Here is a 19,326-nt window from a genome sequence, read left to right on the forward strand (position 1 = left end):
TCCAATCTGCCTCAAAATGGACATATACAATGAGAATCACTATGTGAACATAAGGACAATATTTGTTAGGTGAGGCAGAATGGCTCAACAGCGCCACCTACTGGAAACTGCAAGTAATCCCTCTGGTTCAAACTTCATTGGAATAACCTCCATTTTTCACAGCTGACTCAAGACATCAGCTGAAGCGTGAGACATGATCAGCGAGCATTCTCTGGCGCCACCCAGTGGATGCGGGGGCACGCTCTGACATCCTTCCCGTCGAGTCCCGAGCAAACGCCTCTTCGTGGTGGAGATGGAGGGGGATGCGGCCCCGCGGTCGCAAGGCTCGGGAACGCATCATACTTGCTCGCAAGTCTAGTTTCAATTGCTGCTGTTGTGATATTCTTCTGTTTTACCTTTTGGGGCCATCTCTTATAACTCAACTTCTCTGTTCAGCACACTGCTCTCTTCATGATAAACCAAACGGATGCCTTATATATAGTAATAGAGGCGTGGCAGTATGCTAATTGAAAGGTGCGTACGTGAATCTGCCTCAAAGTCTGCCCTCTACACGCCCACATTCAACCATGAATGGTCAATGCAAAGCGCCTCATGAATATTATAGATATGAAGATAATACAGTGAGTGAGTGAGTACGATAGAAAGAACAGTGCCTGAAATAAAATAAAAAATCGAATTCAAAGTTGGAGGCAAAGAAATAATCGCTTTAGTCAGAATGTGAGGGAGCTTGTTGTATCGCCAGTGTTGAGGAATTTTGGACTACCTCACATTACTGTAAATGCCACTATATATTATGTATATAACATTATATCTGTACGCCATTAAGATAATAGTGCCTGTCTAATTCCTCGGATACTCGCTTTTCTCTCCAAGCAGCATTAGGTTATAGATAAAGTGTCAACCAACAGTGCATTGTAGTGTCTACGCTCAAGGACTTTCATATCTAACTCAGATGCCCAGACAGAGAGGCACCAACTCTAACTTTTTTTGCGGCAAGACGTAAGGACACAATGTGATGTCGGAATGCATATTTAGACTTAACTATCCAATAGGATGGGAACACCTACATTTAACATAGAGTGACAGCAATTCTAGCCATTCATGGATGTGCTGTTAGAATGGGTGACGCAAGTAGAGGAAGATATATGCGGATGCTGTGGGAGACATCGTTAGACTTGGGGGTGGCAATTGCTCATGTTAGTCTGTTAGCGTTTGTATATTGTTCCACCTTCTGGTCTCCTTGATGCATCAAGTCTACATTAAAATATTCTGCATAAGACATCAGCTGCTGCCTGAGTTCTCCTTTCACCAGCTTCCAGAAAACTTCCATAACATTCAGGATAATTAAATTCAGAGACAGCTGTGATATCCTCAATCTATCAAAATTGTATTTTTGAAATGATTAAAATAGAGCTTAAATAAAAAGGTAAATACCTGCCGGCTAATAAACCATGTGGTGAGTACTTGTCCTAGACCCAAAAAACAGCAATTGTTTCATTCTCCTGTAAGTTTGAGTATTAGGGCCACTTCAAGGGAAATATCTGATATTTCAAGAAAGCAGTTGTAATATTACCAGTAAAGTCATATTCTAGGTTAAATGTCATTTTAGAGGGGGAATATCAGTCTGTCCCCTGCGTTACAATGAGGAATATGGAGCATCTTATTAAGTTAGGCATTCACAGATTTCACAAGTAACAAAATACTTCATGTTTGGCACATCAGCACCCCATTATGGTAAGTATCAGGACTTTGAAAATATTAAAGAAACTTCTATTCTGCAGAAACAACCACACAGACTTGGAGGAAGCTGCTGTCAGGATCTTGGCTTTGCCTCCCTCTCTCTCTCTTCCCCTCTCCTTGTGTGTATCCATAGTGGCATGGCTGACCCACTTCTTCCCCTGCACACCTGTTAAGCATCAACCATTCTTCTCCAGCTGTATATATACTCAGCGCCAGGGATGGGCAAAGATACCTTATTGTAAGTGTACCATCAATAAACTAGAAAATAGAGCAGCCATGCCATGTATCAAAATAAACTAATATATTTTTCCATTTTAAAAATGCAAAAAAAAAGCCAACTGCCGACAATTACAAACAAGTCATTCAAGCAGACAACTGATAGCACCCTTTATCCATAACAATTAAGTAATTAATTAATCAATAATTCAATTGCCCACACAATAGCAAAGAGTTATTTCAGAACAATTATCACTCAACACAAAACAGCCCTCACTAAGTTACACACTTAGACTAGAAGTTGTGAGCAACAACAAAAGCCAGTTGTGGATGAGATAACAACCTGTTGTTTTGTGGCTTTGCAGCACAACGTTGTTAATGACAATAAGGCACAAAACATGTGCATTTACTAAGTTAAACCATCTCGTGGCATTATAAAGTAATGTTATGGAACAACTATGAAATGCCTTTTTAGTTTTTTTCTTGTACACAACTGACGAAAACTTAACATGGGCAGAAAGTAGTAAGCTAGCATTAACTGTGAGAGCTGCTAACAGTACTCTAGAACACTCCATAAATTTGATTTAGCCTAGGATACTAAAACAAACTCCAAAACCCAACAGGAACTGTTAAGAATTGTAGCAATTTATGCTCAAAATCGCCCTGTGCTTCTTCTTTGAGTCTCGCTTTGTGCTGGATCGTCAATTTCCTGAACCTCAATGTTCTGATCTCACCAAGCCTGGGCAAATTACTGAGTAGACACCAATCAGATTTTCATTTTTAAGACGTCATCATGTACATGTCTCACAAAAAGTATTTTATAGTATCTTTAAACTACAAAAATCCAAAACACTCAAGTATTTTGATACAAAATATCATGAATTTTATCAAATCTCTTCAAATACAAATTTAAAAATACTATTTTTTATTTCAAATTCATATTTTTAATATATGTATTATAAATACTGCCCATCCCTGCTCAGCGCTGCCATCCATTCTCAGCCAATTCGTCAGCCCTGCAATTTTTTTTGTCACCATCCCCCATCACTCTGCTGGACTAAACAGGATTCTGTCTTCATTGACTTCCGGTAAATTTTAAAATTGATTTTAAGATTTTATTGCTGAGCTTTAAGGCTCATTGTGGACTTGCACCAAAGAACATTTGGATCTTTTGACACATATGTGCTCAGTTGTAACCTGAGGTCCTCAGTAAAGTCCCTATTTACCATTTTACAGTCCCGGCTAAGAACAAAAGGGGACCCGACATTTTTTGCCAGGGCTCCCAATCTTTGGAACAATCTCCATGAGGAAATCTGTCAGGGAAACTCCTTATCCCCTTTTAAATATCAGGCTGATCATCTGATATTCCTCCTCTAACATGACACGTTGCGTCAAATTATGAATTGTTTTTGTAATATTATGACTTAAATTACAACTCTAATACTCCACCATACACAATACAAAACTTATGGAAATCCTCACTTGACTGTCTGAGCTCCTGATTTCATCTGTGTCACATCTGTCCAGTCAGTAGTCATGTTTAAGAACAAGCATATTGAATGTTTAGTTCACAGTATTATGATCAGAACATAATACACATATATAAATGTTATTTCAACATTTCGATCCTCCAAATTGTGGAATGCATAAAATAGCTTTATATTTAATTATCATTTAAATGGATACATTTTTCTGCTTGTACATTCCTTTCATGTTACCATGTAATATTTACAGCCTGTATCTTTTATTTTTTTTACTATGTTGTTACTTCACATGATGGCTAAAATGTAGCCTCTTTTGGATAGGTGTCTCTGTATTTTGTGCAGGAAACCTTTCTCACATTGAAGGTATACAGCAGTTAGTTTGGAATTTGAATACTTGTATGTGTACTTATCTTCTGTTGTAAATAAAGTTGGTTTAAAAAAAGAGTAAATCATGGTGTAAATGAGTCGGATCGGTTCTCTTTTTCTTACGAATTCTACTTCTCATCCTTTATTCACCTCATAACGTTTTTCATCAACGTCAATGTGCTTAGGAAATTAGATTTTCTAACTTTTCTACCGGAGCCCATGTTTACATGTGTGAGGTGGAGCCGGATGTGACGTCAGCGCCTCTGTGTACAGCAGCTGATCGGAGCACTTCACGTCACCATTCCTCTTATTTTAACAGGGAAACGGGGAGATCCGCTGCTCACCTTTGTAGGAAATAGCAGCGCATGTAGATATACTCAACCTGCACGAGGCCTGTTTGCTGGAGCTGATTTACCGCAGACCTACCTGTAATGCTAAGCTAAGTGGCTAGCCGTGACCGTCAGCAGGATAGATGAGCCTAAAGCAGAGGTAGACGGTTAGGGAACGTCCCCAGCACCATGACTGCGTAAGCCGCTCAGAGACGTTTACAAAGCCAGACTGACCACTTGTCTTTTTACAACTTAGTGCAGCTCAGTTCATCTTGAGACCATCTGGAACATGTGGCTCAAACTGTTCTTTTTGCTGCTCTACTTCATTGTGCTCTTCATGCTGGCCAGGATCTTTGAGGCGGTGGTCTGGTATGAAACTGGCACGTTCGCAACTCAGCTGGTCGATCCAGTGACTCTCAGTTATGAGCGGCTGAAGACCATTTTGGAGTGTCGGGGGCTGGGCTACTCCGGACTGGTTGAGAAGGTGGACGTCAGCGAGCTGGTGGAGAAGTCAGGTATTGGTCAGGGCCGCCAAACACCTCCTACACTCGTACCTAGATTCACATCAGTCAATCCATGATATAAGCACCTCGCAAACGTTGTGACGTCTCTAACATGAGACGAATGCAAAAATTAAAAATAAAACAAAAATAATAGAAATATCTCAGGATGAAATAGCGGTGCCACACATGTACAAGACACCGAACAAAGATGTCAATAAAGCTGTTTAAGGGCAGACGCTGGTGGAAATGTGATTCAAACAAAAAACGTGTCCGCAGCAGCGTTCGTATGTTATGTCCTGCCTCTGCCACCCTTCACCTGAATGCACAGCTGATTTTGTGTTGTTGTGAAAGTGTCTGAGCGGAGAATCCTCTGCTGCATTGCTCTTGTGTGAAAGACAAACTCCTGAGAAAGTCGGGACCCAATTATGCGGACATCCTCTGGAGTTCATGTCTTAAAACAGCTTTAATATGTTCAGATAAAATAGCTGAGGTCAAACTTACTGATTTGTGCCACCTGTGATGTGTTGAAACCACTTTGGTCGAGAGGTAATAAGCTGAAACATTTGAGAAAGTGTCTTATGTGATAATAAACAGAAAGTCTCAAGGTCCTGAGGCCTGAGCAAGTTCAAAATACCCACAATGTCTTTTTATCACCTGGTGTAACAACCACAATCTCGCAAAGTGCTCATACAATAATGATCAATTCATAAGAAAATACAGCTTTTCTGGAGCACATTCACATTAGAGGTACTGTTTACAACATATCGGAACACTGAAGTAGCTTCTCTGATATCTAGCGGCACTCTGTTCCACAACTTTGGAGCATAATTTACAAAAGCTGCATCTCCGATTTTCATTCAGCTGTTGTTGGGCACCTCTAAATTCACTCATTATCTACTCACCACTATGCCAATGGAGGGGTGTTTGAGTCCACAAAACACTTTTGGAGTTTCAGGGGTTAATAGCGTTGCAGCCAAATCCAATACAATTGAAGTAACTACGGCCACCTTCTTCAAACTTAATAATATAATAAGTGGCAGGTCCTAGGCAGTGGGCCAATTTAAGTGCAATTTCTGATTCCGCCTTTTTACATTGATTGCATCGATGCGCCTAACTATTTCATTTAGGTGCACCAGCACATAATGTATGTGCACCCCAAATTTTTCACTGCTCATTTTAGCACCGCAATAAAACATCTATTTTTCCTTTTTCCAAATGGCGACTGAGACTACAGACATAATACAACACAGAAAAAACACAACATACCTCCATACTGCTCGTGCGGTGCCATCCAAGTGTCTGCAAGCCCCGACAATTATATTCAACTCGAAACAAGGTCATTTACACCAAGTCTAAAGCCTAAAAGTCTACCGTGTTTAAGCTAGTGGACTTAGCTACATGATGGTGTGTCCGAGGGTCCGTGAATGCACCTCGTAGGAAGATATCAGTGAAAATTCACTCATTACCTACTCACCACTATGCCGATGGAGGGCGGGTGAAGCTTTGACTTTAGGAGTTTCTGGGGTAAACAGCGTTGCAGCAAAATCCAATCCAATTAACTGTAATACAAATAACTGTGGACTCCTTCAAACGCTCGTGTGGTGTCATCCAAGTGTCCATAAGCCCAGAAATGTCATTTAAACCTTCTTTTTTTTTTTGCCTAAATGTCCACATTTATCCTTCAAGCCGGGAGCCGCGTTCATGTTCGCGTGTACGCACTGCAAAGGGTTTTGCCTTTATGCTAGATCTTGCGAGACAAGATCAGCAAAATCTTGCAAGGCCAGCTCAGCGAGTACTTCCAAATAGCGCCACGAATGGCCGCCTTGGTGTGTTTGTGCCAAGTGGCAACCTCGCGTTACGTCACCCATTGGTTTGTGAACTCCCGTTTTGAAGCCGAGAGTTTCGAATTTGATCAGCTTGGCTATTTGGCGCCCGGCTGAGGCGGATGTTACCAAATGTGGATAAAAGGGAGGAGCTGACCTCCAACTCGAGTAGTGTAAACACACCCACCTACACCGGCTACAGACCACACCGAACGCCCGACTCCGCTGAGAACTAGCTGCTAACACAGTTAGCTTCATCATCTGAGGTAAAGTTCATGTTTAACATGTTTAATAATGTGAAAAGCCAGTGGTCACATGTCCACATATTTCAGAATTGTAGCTGAAGTTAGTGTGTTAACTAAAGTTGAATAATGTGTAACACATTTTCTAACACATTAAAACACACTGTTTTAATCTGCAGAACACAAAGAGACGTCAGAACAGATGTGAGCTGCTACATGAACTGTGATTAATAATGGCTCCTGGACTGTTTGCATCTTTCCTCCATCACCATCATTACAGTCCAACTACAGACTGTTAAACATTTCAAATGTACGAGCATGTTGTGTTCCTTGGACTTTACTCTTACAGTAAACAGACGACTGTATCAAGTGCTGTAAGATTTATATGAAATACTACTTTACTATTGTGCTTACTCAATTCTAACATTTCTACTGTAAATTACACTCACTAAATATTAAGCACTAGAGATTAATCTTCCTACAGTGAAGATCATGTTTACCTTGACCCACAACTGTATTTAATTTTTTGTTGGATTATAAATGAATGTAGTTTAATGTGCAATAAAGTTATCTATGAAACTATTTTACTACTCATGATTCTAAGGCGCACATCTGGTAAAAGGTCACAGTAGCAACATGCACGGTATTGTAATTATACAAGAACACTTTGGTGAACGTGTTGTTGGAATTTGACAATCACAGGCCTTTTATATTTTGGTCTTAATCAAATCAATCATTGATAGTTAAGATACGAGTTAATACTTTGTGTGTCTTGTTTGATTAATAAGGAAAAGGGTAAATGTGCAAAAACCAGGAAAGTCATCCGTAGTCAATGAAAAACATACTCAGTACAGTTGAATCATGAATATCAGAGGTTAAGTAAACATTTAAGAGTTTATATATCTAATATATACTTATGTATATCTATATTTATACTAACTGTTAACAGCAGTAAACATTTGTTATAGAAGTCACAATTTATCCTGGTGAACTTCAAGTTGTACCGTTCCAGCTGTTTACGATTGAGGACACTTCATGTCAAATTGGTAAACACTTACCTGTGAATGTTGTGACTGCTAAAGTTAATCCATTTACTAATTCTAGGTGAATAACTTACATTTTGTTACTACCACCTCTAAAAACAGCAGAAATTAAGTAAAAGGTAAGAGACTGAATCTGAGAATAAAGATCAAATACAAAGTTCTGTTGTTCTGTCATCTCAGAGGAAACTGAAGGTGGTTTATTGACATCATATCTCATTAAATAGTTAAGGATGTTGTTATCCAGTCTCACTCCTACACATCCTGAAGAATGGCACCAAATATGCTGCTCCATACATGAGGTCTTCCTTCTGTTGACACAAGTCATCTGATCGTTGGATGAGTGCCAGTTGTTTTACGTCATCGTCATCAACTCAAGCTTCAGTCCTTCAGCCTCTGGTAGATTCATGGATGATTAGAACACTAACGTAAAATTAGTAACACCATCACTAACATCGGGTATATTTTACCCGATATAATATACCCGATAAAAAATACTTCTCATCAAAATATATTAAAGTACAACAATACATGGCAAATTGAAGTACTCTTCTTTTATTTCCCCCTATACAACGTCTCAAAAAACGAAAAAAAGGTATCATGGGGGGACCCTATAAAAAGGCTCTAAAGTTAGTGAAAAATTAGGGAAAAATTCCTAAAAAAATTAATAATGGAGTTGGGAACTTGTTCTTCGGTCCACCCGTTCCTGGGACATGTGAGCCTTGTCCGGTGAAGGCACAGTCTCCCTGCATCACTGACAACTTTGGGAGAGATAAACAAAAAATGGCATTTTTTGAGAGGGGAAAAATGACGAGCTGACTATAAAAAACCTTTTAACAAATGAATTCCCTTGGAAATTACCACTAAGTGATATTTATTCATAACCATTACACTAAATAAGGATTACATGCAAATTAGATAACAGCTCGAGTATCAAAGAAGAAATCTGCGTAGCTAACGATTGCCAACCTAAACGAACCGTAGCTATCTTTTACTCACTTGATGGCATGCCAGAGTCACCAAGCCTGTGACAGGATGATAGCTGTGCATGATATGGGGCAATAAATATGGCGGGCCTGAACGTTGTTACCCTTGAAAGGTAATAAGATTGCCTGATTTAATACACAAACACTAACGCCGGGTGAAATCCACCCGAAAAATATTTTACCCTCTATCACTAACATCGGGTGAAATCACCCGAACATGTGCATATTGAAAAAAACAGGGATGGGAGCAGGGAAACTAGCCTACCTTCTATAACGTCAGGGAGCAGACTGAAGCTACCCAATAACGCACGCCACTCAGACAGCAGCAACACAATGAAAATCCTGTGACCACACTCGCTCGGGTAAAAATCACCCAACGTTAGTGTTCTAGGGTTAATAAAATAAAACAAAAACATGTCAGCAGAGAGATAGAAAAATAATTAATGAATTAGTTTGCAGTGTTGTGCATGAGTGCAACGAGTTCAAAAGAACGCGTTCATTGAACACGTTCATTTTTATGAGAACGATGAACTGAACGCAACTTAATGACAAATAATGAATTTGAACGGTGAACATGTTCATATTATCTGAGGTCTAGCTAAAACGTTACGGAATGTTTTCCTTCTCCTGAGGAGAGACGCTGTCTAAATCGAATGCTTGCACCATGTCGTGGCCTCAGTGCCCGTAAAATGTCCGCGATGTAGCCTGACCTAAACCAACTAACTCGACTTTGCACTATGTTACCCATGATTCATCGCACACACATGTAGTCCAAACAAGCAACGTATTCCAAGACAACAGCTCTCGGTCTCATATAAAAATGGCAAGTGAAAGCAGAGACGCAGACTCATCGACTACATTCGATGCACCTTATTATTATTTGCGGGATTTTTACACACTGTCTGATAAAGATCCCGACAGTAAAAATCTCACCTTTCTGTGCAAATTGTGTCATCCTGCGCTGAAAAAGCAAGTCCAGACGTCAGCCTCATCCGCATCTAATTTAAAATGGCATGTGGAGCTAAAGCATCCAGCTAGCCTAAAAAGTTATCTCCAAGTAATTGAAAGTCAAAAAAAGACTAAGACCCCCTGCCAACAGCCCCAAATGACCCAAACCACATTGTCTGCAGCCTTCAAGGGTAGGATTTCCCAGCAACAGGTAGACAAACTCGTAATTGACTACATTGTTGGAGATTCACAGCCTCTGAGTAAAGTGGAAAAGCTAGTTCATGAGAGGTGTGAACTTGCACAACACTGTTAGTTTGTAACAATCAGACATTATCACATCCGCATTAAATAATCTGATTTAAGTACAAATAAAGACACTGGCACGAAGAAATCAAACAACCACAGCCCAGGAGAAATCATAAAACTGAATGTAATCACAAAAATCTAATGTAATTAATTTACTGTCTGTTTTTCGTACAGTATAATCTGACAGCTTCACTACATGACTACAAACAACAAAATACACCTTTTTACATAGACATACAGCAGTAATCACAACAAAACACAGAAAGTTAATCGCTAATAGTTTAATCACATGTAAGAAGTTACCTAAACATGATGTTAAACTGAACTATCAGCATGACCTCATGGACTTTTTGAATGTACCTTTTTATCGAGCGTAACTGTAACACCTGGTTAACACAGGTTAGCTGCCCTGCTTTTTATCGAGCTTAACTTTAAAGGGGACATAGCATGCCCATTTTACCACAAGTTGATATGGTTCCTTAGGGTCTTAATGAAATGTCTGTAACATACTTTGGTCAAAATACCACAAGGATCATTTAAAACAGCACCCTTTTTACCCTGTATAAAACAGCCCTCCACAGAGTGACCTGTTTTGAGTGCCTGTTCCTTTAAATGCTAATGAGCCAGCTCCCCCCTCCCCCCTCTCCCCCCATGATTTTAAACGATATAAATTACATATTTTATATGATATAAATTATCAAATATGCATCCCATACTTTGTATTCCCCTTCTGTTGTCCTGGAGTTTTAATTTTCCCAATCACATAATTAAATGTCCCCCTCTGCCCATCCACTACAAGCACACAAGCAGACAGACAGAGAGAGAAAGAGAGGGGTGGGGGGCTATGAAGACCATCATTTACCCCCGAACCCGACATTCAACGGGTACAACAACAAGCGGAGAAAGCAGAATCGCGGCGCTGCGCTGCCTCGCTGCCTCCGGTGTAAACCCGGCGTAACGAGTGTGGGGGGACGGGGACGGGGGGACGGGACGGGGGAGGTGGGCCAAGGCCATGTAGGGAGACTTCCAGTGCCTTGTTACGACACAAAACCCAGGAAGCTCAATCGAGTCACTCAAGCATGACGTTTCTGACTTAGAGGAACCATAACAAAACGCGCGAGTGTTTTTTTCCCAGAGTTTTTGGGTTGGTAGACATGCCAGATACCCACATTAACGTGTAGAAGCACTAACAAAGTGGAATTTGCATGCTATGTCCCCTTTAACACCTGGTTAACACAGGTTAGCTGCCCTGCTTTTTATCGAGCGTAACTGTAACACCTGGTTAACACAGGTTAGCTGCCCTGCTTTTTATCGAGCGTAACTGTAACACCTGGTTAGCACAGGTTAGCTGCCCTGAAGGAACTGGTAGGCCCAGCATCGCAAAGCTATCGGCTAACTAGCTAGCTGGGTTAGCATCTTAATTCACACTCCTATAAAAAATAGGACAGTACCTACCATGCTAACAGTTTTCTCTTCTCAGAACACATAGAAACACAGTCACTTTTGTGGAGCATAGTGAACACATGTGAAGATACAAGACTGTAAAAAGTTAATAAACAGGAGTTTACTCCCCGAACAAACCGGACATCTCCTCTGGGTCTGTTAGTAAAGAACAGTAAAGCCCGGTGAACTCACAACTAATAACCGAAGCTAAATTAATAAGGTCCTCACATGGTGCTCAGGCCCTAATAAAGACAAACTAACAGTAAACGTGTCGGTGTAAAAACCTTCTCCAGCAACTGATACCGACAGAATCAGAGTAAATGTCAGAGAAGTGAGTGAACACGATGTAAATAAAGCTCCAGTTTTCCGCTGGTGAGTCTCTCTCGTGTGGCCCGTCGCAGCTGCTGCCTGTCAATTTCCGGGAGTCTGTGTGTCAATCAAACACACACGCCCCTAAATCTACAGCTTTTTAAACTCTAATATCGAATTAATTACGATATTATCTTCAGATGGACCACGAGATCTTTGATAAGAAGGACAGTATCTAGCGAATGAGACCATTAGCACCGGTAGGGAAAAAAGTTTGACAGAGTATTTCATGGGAGAAATTGGTGTTTTTTGAAAGGCAGTCTATGGAGCCAGAGTTTTCTTGGAGCAAGTTGAGCCAGAGTCCTTCTGGATCTCTACCGGTATTACACTTTTAAGCACTTCCGCATAGGCTTTTGGAGCCGGAAGCTACGTCCATCTTTTATATACAATCTATGGTTTGTGCGCACTTTTTGTCTCGTTTTGTGTGTTAACTCAGTTTTCTGCTGTGATACACGGAGCTCTTTCACCAGAGAAGAGGTCATGAACATCAAGGGAACAACTCCAGCGAGCTATTTCAATATTTTTTGTGTTCATCCGTGGAATTATTGGACATTCTGGTCAAAGGTGCACTCACCTTTGTTCACTCAGTGAAACGCAGGAGGAGACGTGCGACCGGGAATATTTCATTGAGCAAAAACAACTTCAGCTCCTGGTGGCTAGAGACCTTTTTTCAGCTTCTGTCTTGTGTTTCACGGCGACGTGGCTGTGTGGATCTGTTCAAAGAGGACCGGGACACGGAACTCTCCAGCAAAAAGAAAGATGGAGGAATCTGTTTCTATACAAACAACAGCTGGTGTCACGATGTGATAGTGATCCAGCAGCACTGTTCTCCTGTTATGGAAATTTTCTTCATAAATTGCAAACCCTTATCCTCTCCCTGTGTTCGCCTCATTCATTGTGGTTGGTGTTTACATTCCACCGCAGGCACATTTGCAGGACACACAGCGCACACTCCCCGTCCAGATACTGTGTGTCTACCCGGACTCCTTGATTATTGTCTTCTGCGATTTTAACAAAGGAAATCTCAGCCACAATCTCCCCAAATACAGTTTATTAAATGTCCGACCAGAGAGGAGAACACTTTGGATCACTGCTACATGACAGTCAGTGGTGCCTATCACACCGTCCTCCGCGCTTCACTGGGACACTCTGACCACGTCATGGTCCACCTTAGTCCTGCCTACAGGCAGAAATTAAAGCTCTCAAAACCTGTTGTGAGGACATCTAAGAAGTGGACCAGGGAGGCTGTGGAAGACCTTCAAGCGTGTTTGGACTGCACTGACTGGGATGTCTTCAGGTCTGCTACCAACTGTCTGGATAAATACACAGGCTGTGACTTCATACATCAGTTTCTGTGAGGACTGCTGTATCCCATCACATACCATCAGCTCAGCAGGGGTCTGTGACTCTCCACACCTGCCCACCACAGTGCCACCCTAACACAATATCACCCTTTCCATCCTGGAGAGGGACGTTAACAAGCTCTTCTGGAGACAGAACCCCCGAAAAGCAGCCGGACCTGACTACCTGTCTCCCCATCCACCCTGAAGCACAGTGCCGATCAGCTGTCTCCAGGGTTCAGACATTTTTAACACCTCACTGGAGACATGTCAGGTGCCGGCCTGCTTAAAATCCTCCACCATCATCCCTTTCCCCCAAAAAACAAGGACCACAGGACTTAATGACTACAGACCCATCGCCCTGACTTCTGTGGTAATGAAGTCTTTTGAATGCCTTGTCCTGTCCCACCTCAAGGACCAGCAACCCCCTGCGAATCCCTCTACAGTTCGCCTACAAAGCCAACAGATATGTAGACAATGCGGTAAACATGGCTCTACACTTCATCCTCCAGCACCTAGACTCCCCAGGAACCTACTCCAGGATCCTCTTTATTTGTGGACTCTCACAGCTGAGCTTGCCTGACTCCATCAGCAGGAAGATCACAGACTTCCTGTCTGATAGGAGGCAGCATGTCTGACCCCAGGACTATCAGCACTGGACCCCTCCAAGCCTTGTTCTTTCTCCTCTGCTCTTCTTCCTGTACACTAACAGCTGCACCTCCACCCACCAGTCCATCAAGCTCCAGACGTTTGCAGACGACACCACCCTCATCGGACTCATCTCTGGTGGGGGCGAGTCTGCTTAACAGGTGGGAGATTGAACACTTGGTCACCTGGTGCAGGGACAACAACTTGGAGCTCAACGCTCTCAAAACAGTGGAGAGGACTGTGGACTTCAGGAAGAGCCAAGTCACGGCCGCCCCCATCACCCTGTGTGACTCTCCAGTGGACATCGTGGAGTCATTCTGCTTCCTGGGCACCTTCATCCCCCAGGACCTGAAGTGGGAGCTGAACATTGGCTCCCTTACCAAAAAATGCACACCAGAGGATGTATTCCTGCGGCAGCTGAAGAAGTTCAACCTGCCAAAGCCGATGATGGTGAACCCCTACACTGCCATCATTGAGTCCATCCTCACCTCACCCATAACCGTATGGTACGCTACTGCCAAGGACCGGGCCAGGACATGGACTCTTAGAGCCACTTCCCTCTGGCAGGAGGCTGCGGGCCATCAGGACCAAAACCTTACTCCACAAAAACTGTTTCTTCCCAACTGCTGCTGGCCTCATCAATAATGGCTGGGACCCTTTGTAATGTCTCTGTGTGTTTGTAGTCATTTTTCAATGACAGATATTAGGATGCAAATATAATAAATAAATGTAATAAAATTACAAACAAGACCAATTCTGGTCAGAATATATTCTTAAAGGATCTCAAATAATCTTAATTTTTACTTGTTGAAACAGGCAGAACTGACTTTAGGACTGTTTTGTTAATGAAATCTTACATCTTGAACAATGTTATTGATCGCAGTTAAAAGATCTTTCTAATGAAATTTTGCAGAAGCAACAAATAGTAAAATAATATATAAATGATACTGTAATTTAACCATGTTTATTTCAAGTCTTTTAATGATTCAATTTCTAAATTGACAACCTACCTGTACATTTTTATGACATCAAATGAATAGTTGATTGGAGTCAAAGAAGAATGGTTTGCATTGCCTTTTTAGTTTTGATATAAATGGGTAGATAAATCTTAAGCCCTCCCCCCACAGGAGAGCTGACACAAGGGGAGCTGTACTCAGCCATCAAGAAAGAGAGGGAGCAGACGGAGCCAGGAGACCCCAGCAACACACATTTCAGTGGAGAGATGCACTTCTATGAATTAGTGGAAGACACTAAAGATGGGATCTGGCTGGTTCAGGTAAAAGTATGGGTGCATGATGAAGTGGACATGACTATGTAAAAATAAGGAAATCTGATTGTCTCTAATGAATCTTAATCTCTCTATGTTTACCTTGTTAATCAATAGACGACCCAGGATATCTTCTGCTCTGATTTCTCTCTTAATATCTTGATTTTGATCATTCTAATAATGTTCTGTTTAACTTCTTCTCTCTGAAAGTTCACAGGTTTTATGGAGGATTATGTACAAACACATCACCATTGGGTGCAAGCATTCTAATGCTGTGAGCCAGACCACCTGGGATTTTCATGCAGTCTTTACTGAATCCTCTTTCTTATTGAGCTCTACCCTCTTATTGAACTCCACCATCTTTTTCATTAAACACTTCTTCAGTCTTCATTTATTGATCCCTACAATATTTCCTATTGAAAACCACCACCGTCTTTCTTATCAAAATCTTGAGCATTGGCTTTTTATGACTACTGTTTCACACTGAACACATCGAACTCTGCTATCTTTCTTATTGAAGTACCTTCTTTCCTATCAAACTCATGAGCTTTGGCTCTTTATTAGTATTATTATTAAAACAAGCTTATTAAAAGTTGTGTTAAACTTGACAATATCTTACTTGGTTTTCATGTCATTGACCAGTCAACTTCAAAAGGGCTTGTTTCATATGTTAAAGAATATGTTTCATAGCAAAGTTGAACCGTGTATAAGATAATTGGCCTTACAGTATATAGTAAATATGTTTGTGGAATTTATGTTCTGTAACTGCATGCAGTATGCCGATAAATTCATTATTCAGTGTTTTGTTAGAAAAGGATTAACATTGGTTGAGTAATGAATAGATAAGTCATAGTGGCAAGCCTTCAATTGGATGGATGTTGTGTAAGTGTAAAATTAGCTGTTATCGACACATTGATAGCAGAATTAAACCTAATGAACTTCAGATGTGTGAAGCCTGAAGATCATGGCTTTAATTTCCAATTTTGGACAAGCTCCTTTTTTCTGTCGGGAACAAAATTGCTTGAACCCAGAATTGTAGCTTGTGGCTATATTAAGGTTCCTTCTCCGAAGGGGTAGAATACATTTTTTTGGGGTGTTTTTATAATTATCTGTAATCTGCTGCTTTGGCTCAAATTTTATCAGAGTGAGCTAGAAACATGAATCTTTACTGTAAATTATGTGCACAGACTTCATAAGAAACATGAGCCTAATTAGCGAGATGGTGGCACTGTAATTAAGGACCATAAATGCTATTTGTAAAGGACATGTCTAGGGTTGGCATATGATGATTTATGCAGTGAAACCTTGCAATGGACGAACCCTGGGGGGAGGCATTGTGAAAAAGTGTTAATAACATCAATATAATGGTTTAGGGATGCTCGATTATGGCAAAAATACTTATCACGCGCCCATGTTTACAGACTTGATTGTGTACACTACCTGAGTGAACAGCACGGTTCAACCGTGCCTCCGCAGTATGACTGCTCTTTTTGAAGCACTCAAACGTATAACTGATCTTTATAATAACCTGCTAAATTCATATTCATTGATAAAAAGGGTATTAATTCTTCTGCAACAATTAAGTTAAAACACTGCGTCGTGTCATAATCTGCGGAAATAACTTCTCTCATGTCTGCAAGAGTGTGTGTGTGTGCACTCGTCTCTGTTGCTCTTTACTTTAATCAATGATGTCGGATAATAAATCTGGATCATTCAGGTCACTTTAACCTGATGTCCTGGCTTTGTGTGTTGTGGTTGTGTGTAGCAGGTGAACAGCGTGCACGTAAAATGTTGGAACTTTTTTTCCAATGTGTTTAAATATGTGTCTCAAACTCATGAGCGAATCAAACAAACACCAAGTAAACTTCAACTACTGTAGGGTTCCTAATAAATTATGGGTAGTGATGGGGTTTATTGTTAACATGTAAAGTGAGTGCAAATCAGCGGGTGAGTGAGGGGGGAGGACATGCGACAGGGTAATACAGCACGATCCAAGGATACTAGGCATATAATGTGCGTCTGCCCTGATCCTGCAGCCGCGGTGGTAATAATTTTGCAGCAGTGTGCCCTTGTAGTATCCTGACATTAAGTACATAGCCCAACTTTTATTTGAGGAAATACAGACGTTATACCAGAAACCTCACATTGCAGCTCTGCTGCAGACATTTTTGTCCCTGAGGAGCAGGGGCAAACGAGCAGCATTTAGAAATCATTTCTTATGTAAAAAATCAGGCGCAAGGAGCTATTATAGGCTAATAATTTGAACAAACTGATTCTACATTTTTGCACTCTCACGCCCTGGCCACACTGGCTGCTGTTGTGCTGAGAACAGCTGTGCCTCGGTTCTGCTGGATGTCGCGGTTGTCTGTTGTTTACACTGACAGCATGTCTGCTGTGGTTCAGCAGAGGAGCTGCTGGTACAAGTACTGTATATCCTTGAATAAAAGTTGTTTATGTGTGCCAGGACACTACAGTATGAAGCCATACATCTCCCGGTCCTGCGATAACAATCAAAGCCTTGTTAATACTAATAATTGGATTCAGTCAACCGAAACGCTGGAGTGCTTTTATTTTGAAACGGGTACAGGAAGTGTTGCAAACATTTATAGCTTGACACATTCAACAGATAAACATTTAAACTGTGTTGAAAGATAATTTTTACTTTATATTCTGCTGTGAACCGCATTTGGTAAATGAGAATAAGAAAATTTACCAGACCTCAAATCTCTAGATGAGCAGGACAGTTAAACCGCATCTGAATCTGGGGTGAACTGCAGGCAGTGTGGCCGCTCTAATCTGTCAACATGGGCGCCAAAATGAAAAGCAAGCCGTTCTGTGGCCGATCTGCAGGTAGTGTGGCCCGGGTGTCAGACTGACTCACCGTAAAGTGGCCTATCCTACATATTCATTAGTTCTACAGCTCAAGTTGATCCCTGCGGGAAAACCCACAAACAAGTAATGAATATATTATTCAATGTTATAGTAGACACTGGAATTATAGTCTGTGTGTAGCAGGCTGGACCCCTCTTTCAGAGTCAAACAGGATGGTGGGTGTCATGATATTTGTTCAACATCGTGATGGCTGCCAGCCATCGTCAGTAGACTATGGTATCGTCCATCAGCCCAACCCTAATCACGACCATCAAACTGTAAGATTAGGTGTTTTAGATTTAGTGGGGCTCTGCGTAGCACTGACAAAACACAATGTATGCTGGACTTAACTCAACGGTCTGTATTTATATAGTGCTTTTATAGTCTTGATGACATTGATTACATTCACACATTCATACAGTGGATCAGTGAGCAGCACTTTTCTCTATGAGAAGGGGCAATTTGGGACTACCGCCCTAATCCCTGAGCCACAGCTGCCCAACAATGCAAGCTGGTTAGAAGTTTTTCCAGTGCTTCAGGACATCATCATGCCATATGACAATAAAACAATTTTAAGGTCTTGACCTTCAATGTTAAAGTTGCAGTGTGTAGAATTTAGTGACATAAAGTGGTGAAGTTGCATGTTGCAGCTGAATACCCCTCACCAACAAATGAGGTTCTGAGACAAGTTGTCTTTGTAAATCTATTTGTAAAAGCTTTCTGCAGAAAGGATCACACAGGCAAGGTTGAGGTTGCAAGTGTGATGAAATGTGAAGTGTCTGTGCTTATATTTAAGTGTCTCTCTGTGTGGGTTAGCTCCTGACCCCAAAACACGCAGAGGGGGGTGTGTGAATGTATTGTTCTGTGTCTGGAACTTATCGTCTGATAAGGTGTGACTGATAGGCTGCATCCTAAATGTGTTGGAGAGGAAATAGTATCATGTATGGTGAGGGTGTTGTGTCAAACAAAAGACAAACACAGTTAAACCAGAGTAGAGCAAAAGGTCACTATAGAATTCAGGTGATCTCAGGATCAACTTCTACAAGACATGAATAGACAATGGGCTCACATGCTAGACAGTGGGTGCACCATAAAGTTTATGTTGAGCTGGACCCTAGATTGAAATGTCTGCTGTAAGCATAAACTAAGAAGTTATTAAGTAAACTTCATTACACATTTTTATTCTGTGTGACTATATTGAGTCTCCATCACAGTGCCTCCTAGTTACAACAGGAGATTACAGCTGTTACATGTCTCCCTGTTTACAGGTTGACCATATCCACTTCAAATTTGAAAAGAAAAGCCTTAATGATGCTTCATTGTGAAAAAATGCTCACAAAATGGCTACTTCATGGCAACTTTATCCTAGTATTGGAAGTAGTCTTAATACATTTAAATATTAAAG

At 41.1% G+C, this 19,326-nt stretch overlaps 1 protein-coding gene across 3 annotated transcripts in view; it reads left to right on the forward strand.

Moving 5' to 3' along the window:
• The first annotated feature begins 4,035 nt into the window (after positions 1–4,035).
• rnf103 (ring finger protein 103) overlaps positions 4,036–19,326 on the forward strand; it is a 35,410-nt gene continuing 20,119 nt past the window's right edge. The window contains exons 1-3 of one of the 3 annotated variants that reach the window (XM_035160776.1): positions 4,036–4,332; positions 4,484–4,650; positions 14,911–15,059. In XM_035160776.1, the coding sequence (XP_035016667.1) occupies positions 4,325–4,332; positions 4,484–4,650; positions 14,911–15,059 (324 nt within the window). In that variant the 5' untranslated portion in view covers positions 4,036–4,324. Of the gene's footprint in view, positions 4,651–14,910; positions 15,060–19,326 lie in introns of all 3 variants that reach the window. The other 2 variants (XM_035160774.1, XM_035160777.1) reach the window with 2 other exon arrangements.

Source organism: Hippoglossus stenolepis, chromosome 7, assembly GCF_022539355.2.
Source record: "Hippoglossus stenolepis isolate QCI-W04-F060 chromosome 7, HSTE1.2, whole genome shotgun sequence".
In the NCBI taxonomy this organism is placed as follows: domain Eukaryota; kingdom Metazoa; phylum Chordata; class Actinopteri; order Pleuronectiformes; family Pleuronectidae; genus Hippoglossus; species Hippoglossus stenolepis.